The sequence below is a fragment of the Populus nigra genome, chromosome 4, assembly GCF_951802175.1.
Source record: "Populus nigra chromosome 4, ddPopNigr1.1, whole genome shotgun sequence".
Lineage (NCBI taxonomy): Eukaryota > Viridiplantae > Streptophyta > Magnoliopsida > Malpighiales > Salicaceae > Populus > Populus nigra.
The window spans coordinates 24094425-24114540 of record NC_084855.1 but is presented as its reverse complement, the minus strand read 5'-3'; the positions used below and the strand labels follow the sequence as shown (position 1 = coordinate 24114540).

The 20116-nt window shown below is 35.1% G+C and overlaps 4 protein-coding genes across 9 annotated transcripts; 1 reads left to right on the top strand and 3 right to left on the bottom strand.

Moving 5' to 3' along the window:
• Nucleotides 1-1394: 1394 nt before the first annotated feature.
• Nucleotides 1395-7572, top strand: LOC133692254 (transcription factor PIF1-like). Of its 6 annotated transcripts, none has more exons than XR_009841856.1 (9): nucleotides 1404-1826; nucleotides 1916-2723; nucleotides 3868-3966; nucleotides 4062-4127; nucleotides 4227-4292; nucleotides 5400-5777; nucleotides 6247-6340; nucleotides 7116-7242; nucleotides 7335-7572. XR_009841856.1 is itself a non-coding variant. In XM_062113063.1 (8 exons), the coding sequence occupies exons 1-8, from the start codon at nucleotides 1735-1737 to the stop codon at nucleotides 7121-7123; spliced, it is 1611 nt and encodes a 536-aa protein (XP_061969047.1). In that variant the 5' UTR covers nucleotides 1404-1734; the 3' UTR covers nucleotides 7124-7289. The 6 variants fall into 6 exon arrangements, 4 of the variants coding, with proteins under 4 accessions (XP_061969046.1, XP_061969047.1, XP_061969049.1 ...); XR_009841857.1 differs by having other exon boundaries at nucleotides 1405-1826; nucleotides 7119-7242; XM_062113063.1 differs by lacking the exon at nucleotides 7335-7572 and having other exon boundaries at nucleotides 7116-7289.
• Nucleotides 7573-8813: 1241 nt separating this feature from the next.
• Nucleotides 8814-11650, bottom strand: LOC133691472 (uncharacterized). Its single transcript, XM_062111988.1, has 7 exons — nucleotides 11411-11650; nucleotides 11279-11310; nucleotides 10689-10730; nucleotides 10309-10395; nucleotides 9231-9319; nucleotides 9110-9160; nucleotides 8814-9011 (listed from the first exon to the last, which is right to left on the bottom strand). The coding sequence occupies exons 1-7, from the start codon at nucleotides 11485-11487 to the stop codon at nucleotides 8988-8990; spliced, it is 402 nt and encodes a 133-aa protein (XP_061967972.1). The 5' UTR covers nucleotides 11488-11650; the 3' UTR covers nucleotides 8814-8987.
• A 2653-nt stretch (nucleotides 11651-14303) lies between these two features.
• LOC133692386 (26S proteasome regulatory subunit 4 homolog A) lies at nucleotides 14304-18203 on the bottom strand. Its single transcript, XM_062113283.1, has 6 exons — nucleotides 17631-18203; nucleotides 16487-16732; nucleotides 15722-15891; nucleotides 15400-15616; nucleotides 15115-15255; nucleotides 14304-14565 (listed from the first exon to the last, which is right to left on the bottom strand). Exons 1-6 carry the CDS (start codon nucleotides 18111-18113, stop codon nucleotides 14482-14484), a joined length of 1341 nt encoding a protein of 446 aa, XP_061969267.1. The 5' UTR covers nucleotides 18114-18203; the 3' UTR covers nucleotides 14304-14481.
• A 1439-nt stretch (nucleotides 18204-19642) lies between these two features.
• LOC133691776 (S-protein homolog 1-like) lies at nucleotides 19643-20116 on the bottom strand. The gene has a single exon (XM_062112368.1). It carries the CDS (start codon nucleotides 20114-20116, stop codon nucleotides 19643-19645), a length of 474 nt encoding a protein of 157 aa, XP_061968352.1.

Sequence of the window (20116 nt, the reverse complement as noted above, 5' to 3'; positions counted from 1 at the left end):
TATAGTAAAAATCATATATAAAATATTTGATTAAAATATTTTGATTTTTTTACAAACAGTAAAAAGAAAACCAGTAAAAAATACTTATCAAACTTATTTAAAAAGACATAAAAACGGCTGTATAAATCCTGCATTTTAAACTTAATTTTATAATGATTCTTGCAGCATAAAATTTAATTTTTTTAATATACCAAACATGCTATTATGTTTATTTCATCGCTAACATAAAAGCTAACAAAAGACAAACACAGTACGAGTAACCTAAAATCCAGTCTTGACCTGAACTGCAGGAGTGAGGGAGGTGGGGGTGACGAATCAACAAGGTGGTTAAAGAACAAAAAAAGATAAAATTGTACCGAGGTGAATTTTAGTCTAAACATGGGTACTTGGACTCAAAACCCTAGGTAGCAACAAATTGTCTGTCTGCAGCACCAGAGATCGGCAGGGGCACTAGAATACTTGGCATCTATCTGTTGACAAAACTAGGAATATGACAGGGGCAACACTACCACTAGATCGCAGCTCAGTTTCTAGTATTGGATAAAACAAGGTTGCATTTACTGCAAGCCCTGTTGAGCTCATGCTGCGTATGAATGAATGGCCCCAGATGGCCTCATCCTGAGTTAAAAACAGAGCCTCGGGAAAGAAGAATCAAAAAAATCTCGTCCCTTTTTTTTATCTTCACAGTGCTCGGAGTCCTATACACCATATGTGTGTCAGAGAGAGAGAGAGAGAGAGACACCTTATCTTCAGCACAAACAGTCGAAGAATTCATGAGCCAGCACGAGCAGCCAACAGAAAATCCGTAAAAGGAAAAGAAACTTCCCCATTTCCAATTTCTAATCAGGCTCTCAAGTAGATAACAACCATGTTTATCCTCAAAAACCTGGGTCATTGAGTTAGATCAACTTAAAGGTTATCGGTCAATTCATATTTATCATTTTTGTTTAAAGCAATGGTTTTTTTTTAAAAAAATATTACTTAATTTAAACTGGCCAAATTTAAATCAGTTTTGATTAATCAGGTCACAAATCAAATTTTCAAGATTATTCAAGTTTAGTTAAGTCTGTATTAAAACCGATTCAAATTAAATTCAATTCATGCTAGATCATGGATTATGTGGTTGTTGGGTTAATCTATCAAGTTTTACCAAGTTTAATATCAATCAGATTACGGATTAATCCGCGTAGCCATTCAGATTTGAATTTAAATTAAACCTACCTTGATCAAGTTTCTGATCACAAGCTTGTTGGGTAAATCTATCAAAAAGACTGATTTTAATATCATACAAGTGACGGATCAATCCACTGGATCACTGATCGGGTGATTATGATCAAAACTAACATATTTGCCGAGTAAATTAACCTATCCAAAGCAGGTTTAATAACCATGCACACATCCATAAATACAATTTCACCGAAACGTGTCTAGAGCATCGGCAAGAAAAAATTAAATGTGAAAAAAGAGAAAACAAATTAAGCTGTAGCTCTAATAATCTGTTAGTTACAGCAGTCCAGGCATGTTTAAGCAGCAGCAGCAGCGACAAGCGGGTGCTGTTGCCTTTAGTGGCAGTACTTGACAATTGTGTCCATGATTTTGCCAACTGACCAATTATCTCCATAACAAAATTATCGCTATTTATTTCACAGTTGAGTCTGTTGGTTAAAGCACTTGTCACCTTGCATCTCTCTCATCTCCTCGATCCATAGCAGCTGCTAAGAAAAGAAAGACACCATGAATCCTTATGTTCCTGATTTTGAAATGGACGATGACTACTCTCTCCCACCTCCTCCTTCAACCCATACTCGCCCCAGAAAACCAGCCATGTAATTCCCTTTTCTTTTCTTTTAAATCCATGCTCACTTTGATTATTATGTGATTTGATGAAGTGATTTGCGTGCTTGATGAGGTGCAGGCAGGAAGAAGAGATCATGGAGCTACTATGGCAGAACGGCCAAGTAGTGATGCATAGTCAAAGATCTCAAAAGAAATCATCTCCTCCGCCGTCCGAGTTGGATGATGCGGTGCTCCCAGCTGATCAATTACCTGGTACTAAAGAGATCCGATCATCACATGATCAACAACAAGAACATAACCATCTTTTTATGCAAGAAGATGAGATGGCTTCTTGGCTTAATCATCCTCTAAACGACACCAATTTCGACCATGATTTCTGCGCCGATTTGCTATATCCTCCGACAGCTTCCACCGCTTCCATCACCAGGGAAGCTGCTGTCACCAACGCCGCTGCGTCTACTGTTCGAGGTGCGACTCAGAGAATGGAAGCTAGGAGTTATCCGGCGGTATCGGCGCCGAGGCCGCCGATTCCGCCAGTGAGGAGAGCGGAGGTGGTGCAGAACTTCGCGTACTTCTCGAGGCACCGAGCGGGAGGAGTTTCGGAATCTGGACGGTCTAATTCGAAGAGCGTGTTGAGGGAATCGACGGTTGTTGACTCGTGTGAGACTCCAACAGCGAGAATTTCGGAGACGGCGTTTGCTAGAAGTGCGGATAACACGTGTGGGACCATGAACGGCGCTGCTGTAGCAGGCACGGTTTCTAGTGCTCCCTCAAGTAATAGAGAGATGATGACGAATCCTTGTGAGATGACCTCCACGTCATCACCTGGTTGCTCGAGTGCTAGCGCTGAGCTGCCGGCTCTGATGTCTCCAGTAGAAGACCGGAAGCGGAAGGGAAGAGAAGAGGAAGCTGAGTGCCATAGCGAGGTAAATGAGTCAATCTTTTGTTAATTACCGAGTTAAGTACCATATTAAGTATGTTTAATGTTTTATTATTAAATCATTATTAAAAAATAATAACAAATTAGGCAATATTATCATGTCCTTGGTTATCGTGCGCCGAGAAAGTGACGTTGGTAAACGTGAGCACGTTTTTTTCCTTCCGGTTTTTCCTTACTGTTTTTTAAAAATAAATTTAAAAAAATAAATTGGATTGAATGTTTATATTGTAATGTTTGTTTTTTAAAATATTTTTTATTTAAAAATATATTAAAATAATATTTTTTTTATTTTATAAAATTTATTTTTGATATCAGCATGTTAAAATGATTTGAAAATAAAAAAATTAATTTAAAGTGAAAATAATAAAAAAAAATTTAAATTTTTCTAAAATATTTTTGAACAGTAAAAAAAAATATATAAAAAAATATAAGATATTTGTTGTGTTTAAAATAGTCATGAAAATATATATATATATATATTTATTTTTTAATTTAAAATTTAATTTAATGTATATTTAATTATATCAATTTGGATTGATGTCAGATTAATATTCCTAAATGTACTAATAGAAATTTGATAGGATAAAGTTTTGTATCTATCTACAAACATCAAATATTCTTATTTCATGATTTAAGTGAACAATGGTGTTTCATATGATATGTGGTTGAAGATGCTTTTAAATAAATTATAATTTTAAAAATTATTTTGTTTTGATTGTTTAAATCTGTTTTTCATAGTAAAAACTTGAGTTAAAAAATATTATAATTTATATAATTTTTTTTTTAAAAAAAACCACAACCACGATAAACATTACAATGACAAATGGTAATCAACCTCGGTCAGTAGCAATCAGGCAGAAAACCCAAAACAGTGCAGGTGCTCTAGAATGGCAAAATTTGTACCGGAACTCGAGCTGCGTGATTATTGAATTGTGTTTGTGCCATTTTGGTGCTTTAAAACTCCAACTCGATAGACAGCTCGAAACCTCTTCAGGGTAGAAGAGATGCCGCAAATCCACTTAAGGTCTTTTAGATAAAGGAAGCGTGCATGTATAGAGTGGTATTGCATTTCATCATTTCTTTCTTCCATTAGTCTTTAATATGATCTCCCTTTTCTTTTTCCCTTCAAGGATGCTGAGTTTGAATCTGCTGATGCAAAGAAACGAATTCGTGGATCAATGTCTTCGAAGAGATCTCGTGCAGCAGAAGTTCACAACCTATCAGAAAGGGTTTGTACTGCTACTACTATTGTCGAATTGTTGATGAATTGGTTGCTTTCCATGTGGTCGGCGTCCTTAAACGAAGTGACCCTACATTCTTGCAGAGACGCCGAGATCGGATCAATGAAAAGATGAGGGCTTTGCAAGAGCTCATACCTCGTTGCAACAAGGTTCTCTCATCTTGCTGAAGATCAATTTTTATGTTATCGCACTTCACCTCGTTTATCTGCCCCTTGTAATGAGTTGTCTCCTCGCTTTCCAATTTTCAGTCGGACAAAGCTTCTATGTTAGATGAGGCAATTGAGTACCTGAAATCGCTTCAGTTGCAAGTACAGGTGTATATTTCCTATCTTATGTTTCATTGGGGTTTCCTTAGATAAACTGACTATGTCAAATGGTTTGAGTTAGGGTTTGAAATAACTCTGCATCCAATAAACTGTTGAGTTAGCACAATTGATGGTTCTATATTATTGGATGATGGTATCTAGATGAGTTGTTTGTACTGCATTAGAGTCATCTATCCTGTTCTTGCATTCTCTGCATTACATGTTTCTATGGACACATATCATATGCCATGAATATGGGACTACAAGTTCCTGCATTCAGAAGGCCTTACTCAACTCCATTTTCCAAATGGATCCTTGAAAGTTGAGAGGATATGTATGTATCGTAATGACCTGCCAATGAAGGTGATTAGAATCATTAACTATTTGTCAAAACTTGCCAGGCTTGCAATGCAAGGTTCCTCTATTTGTCAGTTTGGTGTTTGTGTTGGGATGGATGGTGAATTCGACATCTATTTCTAAAGCCCTTCTGATTTATTTATTTATTTTTGGGTTTGGGGAAGGGGGTGGGGGGTGGTGTCTGGCAAATAGGAGGAGAGAGTGCGAGTTCAATATTTTCCACACAGCAACGTTGTCTTCTGTTCGCGTGCTCGAGAATTCTTAACACAATATCTCTCCCTCTCCCAGGGATTATGTCATAGTGAAATTAATGAAGAAAAAGTCTGCCAAATTCCATGATCTGGTGAAATTTTGAAATTCGGTCCAATTTAAATTTAGAAAGACTGCATTTCTTTTTAAGAAGAAACTAAAGTGTGATCTTAGTTAAACACACCACCATTGATCTTGCCTTGTAGATATGGTTTCCCTAAGTTTTTGTTTTCCTCAGCAATAAGTATTAGGTGGTTTCTAGGGTAGTAATTTTAAGACAGCAATGACAACATGTTCTCTCAGGGAAAAAAGATTGTTGTCTCTGCAGGATGGGCTTCTCATAATTTTTATGATATCTTTCGGCTCTCGATAGTTTATAATTCATAGATAAAATTGTCTATTTTATTTTTGCATGCATATCCATGGTATGCCTGCCTTAAAATTTGACTGATACAATCTGAGCTCATGCATTAGATACAGCTAGCATTAGATTCTGATTATTTTTTGCAGATGATGTCTATGGGATGCAGCATGGTCCCCATGATGTTTCCTGGCTTCCAGCAGTACATGCCGCCAATGGGGATAGGGATGGGCATGGGCATGGGCATGGAAATGGGATTGAGTCGGCCAATGATGCCATTTCCCAATATTTTGGCGGGTGCACCCTCAGCAACACCAACTGCAGCAGCTCATTTGGTCCCTAGGTTCCCTGTGCCGCCCTTTCATGTGCCCCCCATCCCTGCTCCTGATCCATCCAGAGTCCAACCAACCAACCAGGTAGATCCTATGCTAGGCTCACCAGGTCAACAGAATCCAAACCAACCACGAGTCCCAAATTTTGTTGATCCATATCAGCACTATCTTGGCCTCTACCAGATGCATTTACAGGTATATATACACTTATTCTTTTTAAGCTTCTCATTTTACATCAACTTAACAAGAGCTTTTATGTGTTTATATCTTTGTTTTCTTGACAAGAAATTGCCAAGCTTTCAGTTGTTTCATGTTTGATCGTGGGTGGTCTTTATTGCAAGCAAAATGCAAATAAACATACACAAGGAAGATTTGCATCCATTTATGTTCTGGCGCAACTTCATTTTTTGACACATTAGATTTTCAATTATAGTTTTTTTGAAGAGTTTTTTTGTTTTTCAGGCCTGAGCTTGTTACTTCATGGACATGTCTAGGGTGGGGATACAAACTTTCCAAATCGTTTTTTTTCCCCCAATCAATCATATTGTTTTATGTTCTGAGTTAATCGCAAGCTCAGGGTCAATTTAATCGAAGCCACCCCATCATCATTTTGTTTTAGAAGCTCTTGTTGTTACCATGTTGATAAGCCCGCTTTTGTCTGCAGAACCAAACTATGGCTCAGCCAAGTACCAGCAAGCCAAGTACCAGCAAGCCAAGTACTAGTCGAGTAGCTGAGAATCCTGGCAATCACCAGTCAGGTAAGATGCTCTATCATATATCTATCTTCTTACGGCACCATTGGATATGATATAGAAATAAATAAACGGAATAAGTTGAGATAGGAATGTATGTGTTGGTGTCACAGTGCTGTTTTTGGCTTGTGACCGTTGTGTCATGTCTTGGATGGCTTAATTGGTTCTCTTTTAGGTTGTGATGGGGAAAAAATGGTTCATGCTTTTCCTTCAAGTCAGGCTAAAAAACAGGAGTGGAAAATGGGGAAAGGAATAAATGGAGTTATGCTACGCGGTTGTCCACCTTTATCTCAATAGAGCCCTTCTCAAAAGTTGTGCTAACGCGACTGTAATACAGGATTTCTCCTATTCTGTCACCAATTTTCTTTTCCTTCCCCCCCCCCCCCCACTTTCCCTCTTTTCACTTCACTATTCCTCCCACCAATCAAAGCCAAATGATATAGATTTACTACTCGGTTCTGCATGTTCTCTTTTATATTTAATGATATGTTGTTGAAGTTATACTTAAAGATCATGGAATAGATTCAATTCAGGAGTTGGATGAAAGGATCACTCTTGGTGAGATTCTGAATGTTGTCAACCTTTTCCTGAATCGACATGATATGCTGATAATAGAATCCCTAGTTGGCTAATGATTAACAACTCACGGCACTACATTTTGTAGCTGGTCTCGGCCTCTTAGATCGGTAGTGCGTTATGGTATCAGTTGTGTCTATGGATTGTTTGTGGACTGCCCCTCCTCGAGAACATATGTAGTAATGACGGTGCTTCTTGTGCTTAGCAGGTTGAAGTTTTTCCCGATTACCTTGGAAGGCTCTTGCCTGTTCAGTTTTGTAGTGTAAGAGAGCAACATTGGAGAGAGCTGTTTTTTTTTCAACTGTCTAATACAACCATAACACAGCTAACATGTAATTATTACACTCTAATAGAATCCAATTTTCTCTAATCTTTTTTACTTCTGTTGTCTCTTATGTTAACATTTTTATTTACTCAAAACCAGTGAAATATGGTGGATGATAGAACATGATGAATACCAAGCCTAATTAAGGAGACTCACAACCTCTTGAACAGAGAGATGAAGCCTTGAATCCAGGCTGGTGACGCTGAACTGGCTTTCCCATACATAATTTTTCTGCTGTCAACTTGTGTTATGAAAAGAACAGGACATGTCTCTTCATATTCCTGAGCTGAAAATCTCAACCTGTGAATAAAAAGTTGAAAAGAGATTTTTGATTGAAGTTATTAAACTCGACCTGAATTAAAGCCTCGGGTTAGATGGGTTAACTCGGACCAATCAAAATAATATTTTTATTTTATTTTAAATAAAGTTCAAATAACATAATTTTTGACAGGATCATGGAGTCATTCGAGTTTGACCTGCATACCTTTTTTTTTATTATTAACATGAGTGTTCGGGTCAGCTTGCGCGTATCTTGACTAATCCCATGGACCCTGAAATTAACGACCATGTAAGCTTCCAGTGTATCATATTAGTAATTACAAGGCTCAAATCTGAGACTATAGAGAAAGCAAATCTCTTGGTCTCAGATTCTTACCACTGAGCCATCTACTAAATGATTTAACCTGCCAAGAGGGAGCCACTAAGGTATGCTTTTGGAGATTCACCTCAAGAATCCTGGTCCATTAGTTGCTTTCAAAAGAGACTTATCAAGTTTTGATTCATTGAACACTTCGCCATACAAGATATCATGTATCAGAATGGAATAATTTGTGTGATCATAAACCCTCGAACCATGGAGTCCAGACAAGTGATGTTGTGGACCAAAACTCGTCTAATGCTATTTTCCCTTAGGTCTCCTAGGATATGCCTTTGTGTGAAATCTGCTGGGGTTACTTTTTCCTTGTCAGAAGAGATCTCAACGCCTGATACAAGGAATGCTTTGCTTGCTCATACAGGATAGGGAAGCTTAACCTATATATCAATGGGAGCATGCATCATCACATCCTCTATTTCTTTATGTTGCTGAGGATTTTGTGAACGATATTTCTCATCACTAGTAAATTCCAACTACAATATGATAGAAGGGACTAGGTGATTGCAGAAGTGAATCATCACATAAAGGCTGTTTAAGGAAAAATAAATAAATAATTAAAACTTATTAAAATATAATATTTCATTTAAAAAAACTAGTTTTTTGGTTTAGAAAACACATTTTACAAATTCTCTTTAATATTCTTTATAAGTTTTTCACTGCTTTCTAAATGAAGAAAATGTGAATTTTAATTTTTTACTTTTTTAACATTTTTATATTTAGCTAAGTGTCATAAATTTACTTCTTATAATAATTTATAAAGATTTCTTTTCGAGTTACAATATAATTTCCTTTTTCATGATAATTTTTACTTGTATATAAAATATAGTTGTAATCTCGATGTTTTTTTTAAGTGAAAAAACTCGTCTTTGTTTTTAATAAATTAACATGTTTTTTTAATTTTTCATTAGATAAGGCGAAGAAAATTGGAAAAGGAAAATAATTTTACATTGCTAAACACATCCATAAGTTTCTCAAAACTTCGGAAACGGTTGAACGGGCTCAAAGATTATAGCGCAAAATATTCCAGGCACACATCATACAGAATGTCGAATTTCTTTCAAGCCATGTCTTCCGCTTCTGTCTACGAATGCTGGCAGTCATGAACCAATAGCAGACAGAATCTGGGAACAGAGAAAAAGCAGGGCAACATCATTATCAACAAGTATTCACCATTATAGCTCTGAATGTTAAACTCTAATTGGCAATATAAGGTAGCTACCTTGTCAGTGAAAATGCGGAATACATCAACTCCCATAGCTACGTCGAGTTCCTATACAGAGGAAACAACAGGTTTTAACAGGATATCTTCCTCTCATTTAAGTGGAAATCAGAGTACTTACACTTTCTGGGTCCGTGGAACAATCGATCTTATGTATGAGCTTTTGAAGGCTCTCGTCCATCAAATCATTACGAATTTCACTGGAAGAAGCTGCATGCCAAAGAAGACAATGATTCATTCCTCGTAGAAGAGCATCTTGTCAGTCATGGTTTCAGGAGTTAAAATATTAGGACCCAGTAATGCTCCTAACCCTGACCAGTTATCTTAATCAGACAACATCGAACTTCTGTCGTATAACATGTGTGTCGAGATAAAAGAATCTTGTATTCCCAAATAATTTATTATGTCACTAGGCATTTAACAATTATAAATAAAGTAACACATAACAAAGACATTCAACTAACAAATTAAAGGATAAAATATGCCAACACGATTAGTCATTCATTGCACTGCACACTACGCTAATTAATGACCAAACTTATACATCAATGGTAGAAGAGACCAAGATGTCTCAATGGGAACAGGATCAGAGATATGGTTGTTTTAACAAGGAGCTGCCGGACAAGATATGAACAGTGTGAACCAGAAAACTTGGGATAATTTTTTTGTCAATTAACAAACAGGCAGAGCCCTCACACATGTAATGGTAGTTTAAATACCTCAAGTATAAATTGTAGAATCAGAAAGAAGAAATATGTTCACCTATTTGGTTCACAAGTACTTTAGAGTGGTTCCTAGAGTAGCCTTACAAGGAGCAAACCTCACACATAGTTGTGAATGCTTTCTATTTTAATTTACAAAATGCTGACTGCAAATCATTCTAATTGAGAACCAATGGCATTTGGCAAGAACTATTTTTCTGAATTTGTATCCTAGTCGCTCTGAATTTGCTTCATTTTACCATGCTTTTGCAAGTTTGATACTTATTAACCTAGACATCAGTATAAAATCCGTGCTGCTATAACTTCAAGAGCCTCTATATTGCTTGAAAAATGGAGAAATTGGGGGGAAATAGAAGGCAGTCACTTTCCTCAGCCTTTAAAAGCTTCTTTACAAAAGATGTGACAGTAAGTGCAAATTATCTCTCCTACAAAGAAATATTAAAAGCATCGCCTTCAACAATAGTCACAAGAACATACCTATAGACTCTAGTTGCAACTTTAGCAGCACCTCACCCGGTTCATCAACTTTAACTGGCCTTTTTTCCACCACTTTCACATCAGCAACTGACAAATTCAAAGTAAAACAAAATTCCAAATATAAACTTCTAAGATAAAATCTTGAATTAAGTATCATATAACAATGAAGTTCCTTGAGCTGAAAGGACATTAACAGTTATATTCTGTTCTGTTAAGAGTTTTAATCGTTATAGAGCTACAAGCAGCCTACAGAGTATATAAGGAGGTGGCAAGGAGAAACGAACCATGTAATTAAAAAACACATCACAAAGTTGCAAGAACATGAAGTACAGCACTGAATCACATCATCCATCAACATTCATCGAGGAACAAAATCTTACCTGGCTTTTCCTCCACAGATACTGGTATTGCACAAGGGGTTTCTGCACCATTCATTTAAAACTCACATTAGTCCATGTACCAGATACCATGCCACTTCCAACAATAGCAGTATGACAAATATGTGATACAATAAACTCTGGTCAGCTTTACCTAAATCTAAACTAGACCAGAAGCCTCAACCTCTGAAAGGTTTTCTTTCCCCTCTGAATTATAAAATGATAAGTTTTTCTTCAAATCTCATGTGTACAAAAGTTTCCAACAACATCCTCACAAATCAGTAAACAAGCACCGCTAATTACTGCCAAAAAGCAAACTTCATTGCTCACACCACCTAATATTTCCTATGTTCATATTCCGAGCCCCGGTCTGTAAAATCAAAAGAAAGCCTAACTTCCCCTGATAGCAACTTTGTGTTCTGCCTCTAATTATTCTAGTTATCATCTATCCCAAATAAACTCCAAAAAAGCATGCTTCATATCTTCTCCATAATTCACCTGGGATTTCCAATATATTTCCAAGCATGATACTTCTTCAAGTTCAAGATATTGAAATAAAGAAAATAAGATAAAACAATAAAAAAAGAAAATACCTTTATGTTTGGTGAAGCAGACAAGAGAACAGCTGCAAAAAAGAAAAACACGAATTCCATCAAAAGATAAAGAAAAGCTGTATCCTGTCCAAAAGAAAACAGCAAGCCAATGAGTCTGGTTTTGTTGCTTACTATGGAACACGACAAGAAGGGCACTTGTACTTAGATTCAGCTTCATGACAGACTTGGCACTTGTGCTTGGTTCCCATCAAGCTGTTTCTTCTGTGTTTTTCTTCCTTCTTCTTTAAGCTCTCGCTAAACTGTGAAATAATAGCTATGGCGGCCCTGAGAGGCTGAGACGCTTCACCGACCACCGATTCTCTGTGGGACTCCTCTTTGCTGCGGTAGCGTTTTTGGGGTTCAATACGATGAATTTGCGATGGTTTATAAGCGTTGTCTTCTTCATTAAACTTTAGTCCCTGTATTCTTCGAAGGTTTTTGATTGAGTTCCGATACTTTGTTTTGATTTGATTGAGTCCTTGTATGTTTTGCAATTCTTATGATCCTTCTATAAGAGTTCATTGTTATTCAATATTACTAGGCAAGGCTGGTTTACATGTTAAAAAGATCCATTTAATTTTTATTTTAAAAAATAAAAATAATATTCTTTTAATAAAAAAAAATTCAACAAATTGATGGTCAAGCTTTGCACTTTGCAGAGTCAAGCCTAAATTGACTAGATTAGCTGAGTTATTTTTCTTTAATCTAGACCAATTTAGGTTTTGAATTTACCCATTATTGAACCAGTCTAGTTTTAAAATAATAATAAAAAAAAAACAGAAAATAAAAAGAAGAAGAAGAAAGGTATCTTTTATTGTTATTACCTCATATTTTTCTTAATAATTCATACCATGTTTAAAAAAGAGGTAGGACAGTGATTTAAAAAAAAATATTCATAAATGTATTGTTAATTTTATATCCATGTTTAAATTAAAAATGGTTAATGTTAGATGAAATTTTTTTAGTAATTATTTTTTAAGGACATATAAATTTATCATAACTATCAATCATTAAATCTTGGAATAATTCAATTTATTTCTCTAATTTTTTTTACTTAAATCTAGTTGAAATTTATATGATTAAAAATGAAACAAATTAATATAATTATAATAATTTCATAACATTCAAAGCTGATCTTTTAGAAATAATTCTAAACAATCAATTAGAAAAGAAAAGAAAAAACTAGCAAAACAGTGCCGGATATTAGTTCTTAAAAGTGCATGCACGAAAATACTTCCATAGATGGATGGATCAATTAACCCTAATTTCTATCCTAGTGTTATTAGCCGCCGGCGCCGCCTCCTGCTGCGCCGCTGTGAAGCAAGTTCAAGGACATCGTAGCGTTGCCTAACAATAAAACTCCTGTTGATCCCAAAATCAGGACTCAAAGAGATAAGTGGATATGTACCATGGGTTACTTTCCCACTACCTCTTTTTAAATTGATGCGGTGGCTTGATTTATTCAAAATATCCATGATTTAAAACCTAATCTAAATTAGGTTTTAATTTGAACCAAAATAAATAATTTACTTCGTTGATTTAATAAATAAAATAACTTGATAAAATTCAATTCAAATTAAATCAAGTGAATATCAAAGATTTTTTTCTAAAAGAAAAGGTAAAAGATCAAAAATTATTGTTTTAATAAAAAAAAAAATATAATTTATAAAATTAACTCAATAATCCATAAATTTACTGGACAACCCAATGCTTCAAGCCCTTATCATCCGTAATTACAGTTTTAAAAAAATAATTTATTTAAAAAAAACTATAAATTATAACTTTTTTTCTACCCTAAAATTTCAAGAGTTTTCAAATGTATTTGAAAAAAAAATACAAGCTATATTTTTAAAAATTTTAATTTTTTTTAAAAATAAATTTTTTTAATATTTTCAAATAAAAACATATTTTACTACATTTCTAAATAAAACACACTTTAAAACCCCCACCACCACCACCACCACATTCCCAGCCACCCCCACAATCCCAACCCAAAGGCATGTTCATCAACCGTCCCAGTTCATAATACAGATCCCTATCTTAACACCAGTAAATGGCATTTATCTGCCAGAAACCAAGTGGCTCGTTTAGCAAGTAACCAAGAAAGCGAGCTCTTTTTGGTAAGGTTGTCAATTCCATTTTGATAGGTATTTTATTTTTTTAATTGGAACGGAATGTTTCAGTTTCGGAATGTTTCGGCGTGCCGTTTCGGGGTTGTACTGTTCATATATATATATATATATATATATATATATTCAACAAACATAATTCAAATTCAAGATAAATTAATTATAAATTATGCAATACAAACACAATGCCAAACAAATATAATTTCAAAATTTAAAATATTTCTAAATAGTCAAAATTAAATAGATCTTTAACTTAAAGTAATTCAACTTAAACAAAATATCAAAATATTATGAAAGTAAAATGTTTTAACACAAATATTTTAAATATAAAGTTAGGTAAATGTTATTAAGGCTAATGAAATTTAAAGCATCCCTTGTTTTGCTCAAATCCCTACAAAGTATAAACATGAAAAAAACAACATGAATATAAACCATATATATTAGTGATAAATCTAATTTTAAAAAATTAATATCATTGTTAATAAAAATAATAATAATAATTTTCAATGTTATTATTAATATCATTGTTATAGAAAATAGTAATAAAAAAGAGTTTTTTATAATTGGGTGGTTTAATTAATTAAATTAAATAAGGTTTAATTTGATTCAATGGCTTTTCAAGAGCGGAACGGAACATGTGGAATAAAATCGGAACGTTTCGGACGGAATTTAGTCAAAAAATCCGGAACGGACCAAGATTTAAAATGAGATGAAATTTGTTCTATTTTGTTTCGTTTTTTGAATTGGTATGGAATGTTTTGATCATTCCGGACGGAACGGAATGAAATTGACAACCTTGCTTTTTGGTGTAGCATTCATAAGTCATAACAGCTGCTGTCATACAACGGGGCGGATGCCTAGAATTTCCTTGGTTTTAACTAATAAAATTGGAAATCGCAAAATAAATTTAAGGTGTTTCCCAATTAGAATTTTATCATTTCTTCATACACAGGCAGACAACCTTGTATTCTCGAGTCTAGGAACAAATAATCGAACTTGAACTTACAATAAACAGTCCAAAAATAGAAAAGCACGACTAGAATGGACTTCCCAGGTGATACGACAACAATATCATCACATGTAGAGTCCTTCAGGCACCCCTTCTTTCTTCTTGAACATCACCTTTTCCTTGGCCTTCTTGAAGTCGGTATGTGTCACCTGCAGGGCAGAAATTTTAGATCATGACCACCTGGAAAACCATCCGATATACACATATCTAGACACAGGCACAACTTCAAAAACTACCTTGAAAGCACATTAAAAAATTAAGTTTCCTCATTAAAGAAGGCCAGAAGCTAGAAGCTAGTAGCAAACTTACAATGACAGAGTGTCACTGCAGACCATGCTTTTCAGCCTTGAGGCCAGCTCAATGTATGTGGTTCAAAGTTCAAACTGATAAAATGCAAACAAATAACAGCAGGAGCACTGGGGTGGGGGTTGCCGAGTAGGGTGTGCGTGTGTGCATGCGTGTGTGTATTTTAATTTTTGTTTTCAGTTCATGGGGAGGGTTCCAAATGAACCTTGGGCTACACAATGGGGGGGACCAATCCCCCATCACATAATAGTAATAAAAGGAAATTGGAGTCATTGGGATTCCCAGAAAAATGAATGACTAAACTTCTATTGAGGAACAATCTAAATCTTGACCAAGAGAAATCCAAATACTCTCACCAACAAAAGTTAAGGAAATCAAAATGTGTGGCTCACCTTCATGCGCCGCTCTCGTAAAGCAAGCAATCCAGCTTCAGTGCATATTGCCTTTATATCTGCTCCAGAGAACTCATCCTTGGTCATAACAAATTCTTCTAAGTTGACATCATCAGCTAATGTCATTCTTGCTGTGTGTATCTACAATCCACATATTGAGATTAATTGTAAAAGCAAGCTTGACAGATTCAATAATAAAAAAAGCAAAGCAATAAGACATAAGATCACAAACAATCAAAAAGAATGACTTCCAAATGCTATTTCACACGATCAAGCCATGCATACCTGGAAGATACGCCTCCTTGTTTTGATATCAGGAAGAGGGAATTCAATCTTCCTATCAATCCGACCAGGCCGAAGCAAAGCAGGATCAAGGCTTTCAATTCGGTTGGTTGCAAGAATCACTTTAACATCTCCTCTCGAATCAAAACCATCTAACTGGTTCAGTAGTTCCAACATGGTCCTCTGAATTTCACGTTCACCGCCTGAATGGGCATCATACCTGTAAGACATATTAAAGCAGAAACATTTCAAATCATATCAGTAAGAACATAAATATTTTATTTATTCCCACTTCATAAGTAAACTGTAAATTTTACTAACTCACCTCTTTGTACCAACAGCATCAATTTCATCGATGAAGACAATAGATGGAGAGAGATCATCAGCAACTCTGAAAAGCTCCCTCACTAGTTTTGGGCCATCTCCCAAGTACTTTTGAATCAATTCACTTCCAACAACACGTAAGAAAGTTGCTGATGTTGAATTAGCCACAGCCTGGAAACCACCAAGGCTTATGAAGTCAGTTTAGTTTGGTCAGCTTATATAAAATTGTAATGCCATTCCATTACAGAGAAATTAACAGAAAAAATAAATTTACTCCCACTTTTGATAAGATAGCTATCCTCCATGTAAAAACCATATAAACATTCAGCACTTCAACAGAACAACCGCATCAAGGCACAAAAACCATCTAAATGCTTACATGTATGCTTTCAACAAGAAATTTACTGCAGTCGTATGAAAAATACCAGGAATATTAGAGTAGAAACATAAGTCACTGATTTTGCAAGCACAAAATTCTCTCTGGTCATTCTGAACAAAGCAAAAAATTATGTGATGCGGGTTAAACTTGGCAATGATTGCTTGATGTTGGAATACATTGAACTAACATAGTTATGTGATAAGCAGTTTCTAGGTTTAAAATCAATGAAATTAGTGTTTACTTGGGCTTTCAAAAAGAGACACAGCAACAAAAGCCAACTATAAAAGAAAATAATTTGGTGAAAAATCTCCATGTTGGATTCAGAGTCAAGTCAAAGATGACATCAAGAAGTGCAACGGTGCAATGGAAAATATTTTGATTACACACCTTTGCAAGCAAGGTCTTTCCAGTCCCAGGCTCTCCATACAAAATAACTCCCTTAGGAGGCTTAATACCAATATCTTCATATAATTCAGGATGAGTCAGTGGGAGCTCAACTGCTTCTTTGATTTCCTGGATCTGGGCATCCAGACCACCTATGTCAGCATAAGATTCTAATGGAGCCTTCTCCACCTTCATCACAGATACCATTGGATCAACTTCATCTTGAAGAAGCCCAACAACAGATAGAACCTGTCAAGAAGCATCCAAGTTATAATCGAAATCTTTCTCCTAAATGAGATATATCAATTGACATGAAAACTTTAATAAGGTAACAAATTAAATTACAATTTCTTTAAAGAAAACATGCATAATTTGGCATGAGACAAACCACATAACCCATACGGCCTGCATCCAGCCAATAATTACATACTCCACAAGAACCTGAATAATCATATTGCATACATTGTGAAATCTTTAATGCTAATTTTGCCAGACTACTTGTAATCCAAAGTATTGCATTATGTTGCACCAGACTTGAAGCTGTAATTTTAGAAGAAGCTACATTTGCAAAGATAGTATATGATCAAGCTGGGCGAGGAGTTGATAATGCTGTTGTAAGCATCCAAAATGTCATACACAAAAGCAAAAACCTCGACTTCCAAATCTATTAAGATCATAATAATGGTATAAGAAAATGCTCATTGCTTTGGATTCCGTTCAACACTCATCACAGCAGACATTCCAAGTTCACAACAGCACTTCAGGATCCAGCAAGCAAGACTATACCCTTCAATTCAATTCAAATACCACAAAACACAAACCCATCACCGACCCATACCTAGATTATCAGTTTCTTACTGCACCTTGGACCAAAGAACTAGTTACTAGTCTAGTCTGAAATCAGGAAACCCATATTAATCATGTTCAAAACCTAAGCAACTCATAAAACCACACAATTCAAAACCAACAAAATTAAAAACAACCAAACCCCTAATCTCAAAAAAGAAAAAACATACAAACCCTCACATTACAATCTCCAACAAAAAAAACATCACACTTGAACTAGCAAATACAATCCAAAACCCTAAAAGCTTCAAAATTTCCAAAAAAAAAAAGGAAAATCAAGAAAAATAAACCCCAAGATTACCTTATTATGCATCAAGATAGCACAACCAGGCTCGAGTTGATCCTTATCAACAAAAGACAAAATCCCAACATAATACTCAGGTCCAACCGAAGAGGAAACGATGGCATGATTCTCATCAATCAACTCCTCCAAATTTCCCACACTCATAGGCGAACCTCTCAAATCATCAACCTTGGATCTATCCTCCTCAGCTTTCTCTTCTTGTGGCTTCAGCCTCTCTTGATTTGCCACAAACTCTTCTTCCATCAACAAATAATCCTTGATTCGCTCCATTTTCAGCAGTCTCAACTTACACTTAGTATGCGGCGTCACCGTGGGCAGCCGTGCAGCCGCCTCCGGCCCTTTCTGCTTCCGCTGCTTTCGGCCCACCCGCGCTGGTGGCGCCGCCGGCTCAAATTTCTTGTCTTTCTTGTCGCTTCCATCTTGTTTTCTGTCTCCTGGTAGCCCTTGCCGATTCAGACCGCCCGATGGTCCCTGACCCATGTTTCGATTTTCTTGATTTTTGTTGCGAGACACAGAGAGAGACGCAGAGTGTTTTATTAAAGAAGAGAGGAGTTTGGCTTTGAGGGCAAGTCAAGTGGTGTCCCTCTCTCTCACTCTCTCTGTCTTGAGGTTTGGGCCCTTGGCCTTAATTATTTTTAGGCCCGTGAGTCTAGGCCCAAATAGTTAGAAATATTTTGTTTTTCCTGAATTTTTAAATTAAAGGATACAAGGTTCTCATCTTCCTAAATCATAAAATTCGTACAATTATGATTAACAATTTTTTAAAGAATATAAAGTTCTCATCACATTGAATGAGACTTAAAAATGATTTTACTGTAATTTTAATATATCATTTTAATGAAATTCTTCTCAGTTTAAAATTTGTGCATATCCATTAATATCTTGTATTAAAAAGTTTGATTTAATTAATCTTTAAGGGTATAGCTCAACTAATCAAACTTTAAGTTTGCTCTCTAGAGGTCACCAGTTCAAGTTTTACAAACCTCAGCCTCCACTAAAGGCTTACATAGTTGTTAACTTCAGAACCCGTGGGATTAATCGAGGTGCACGTAAATTGGCTCGAACACCCACGTTAATACAAACATTTAATTTAGTTAAAAGAAATAATATTATTAGCCCACTCTATGTTGTGCTTCAAATTTAATTTTACGTGAGCGTTAAAAAATGTACAAGTGTTGTGAACGTGTTTATTAATATAAAAAATAAAATGTGTGGGGTTGATTTGATCGACTTAACATGTCCAAAAGTAACCATAAGAACTTATAAAAACATTATTTGACTTAAAAAAATTCAAAACGACATATTATTTAAAAAAATATTAAGATGACAACATATTCGATTGACTTGGATCAAATTAGGTTAAGCTGCTAAATCCGCAATTCGGATCATAAAACCATGATAAATTCATAGAAAGCAAATCAAAACAAATTATAAAACTCAGTTTTCAATTAACCTAATATTGAAGGATAAAATTAAAAAAAAAAATTCGATTCAACTCGAATTAATTCATCAAATTTATGACTCGAGTCATGAGAAGACAATATATAACTCTATTAAAAACAAATTAAAACAAATTACAAAGTTTAATCCTAAGTAAATCTAATATATATATATATATATATATATATATATATATATATATATATATATAGTTTCAGTAAATAGTACTTTATAAACCTTCTCTTTTAGTTTTTGTTAAATAAATATAGGATGACAGCATAAGAATTAACGATTTGGTTATTAACACTTCCATATGACAATGAAATGATAAAGAAAACAAAAGCAAGAAAAAAGATTATCCTTATTCGTTAAAATATATCTTATTGCATTTTAAATGGGTTTGGCTAAAATTTGAAAGTTATTTTTATTTATTTTTAGATTATTTTAATTATATTGATATCAAAAATAATTTTTTTAAAATAATAATAAAATATTATTTTAATAAATTTTCTAATAAAAAATACATTAAAAAAAACCGCTATAAAAACATTTCATCTAACACATTCAATCTACTGCCCTGCAGGTTCCCAATTACGATAAAGCTCATCAAGACCTCCATGATCAAGATTTTTTATGTAAATGCCATCGTCTTTTACAGTCCAAATGCAGTTCTTCCACATGCATTTGTAGAAGAGGAGAACGTCATGCCAAAACACTTTGAACACGGCATGAGCATCATCCTTGTTCACATCACACCAGAACAGTGTTCTAAGGAAGAAATCCTCTCTGAAACTCCAAGTGAAATTATCGCCTGCTGAAAGACAGTGGAAGCCCAGATCATCGTCTTTCGACTTGCAATGAACAGACAGCTCCCTGTTATTGCTTAGTCCATTGACAACATACACATGCCATGTTGTGAATTCATATAGAATACGCTCCTTCTTGGCTGCTACAAAACAATATTGGTGAGTAAAATTGATGGCCAACGCCAGAACAAGTGCTGTAACAACAACCTTGTTGATGATCTTGGGGGCTTTCTTCAT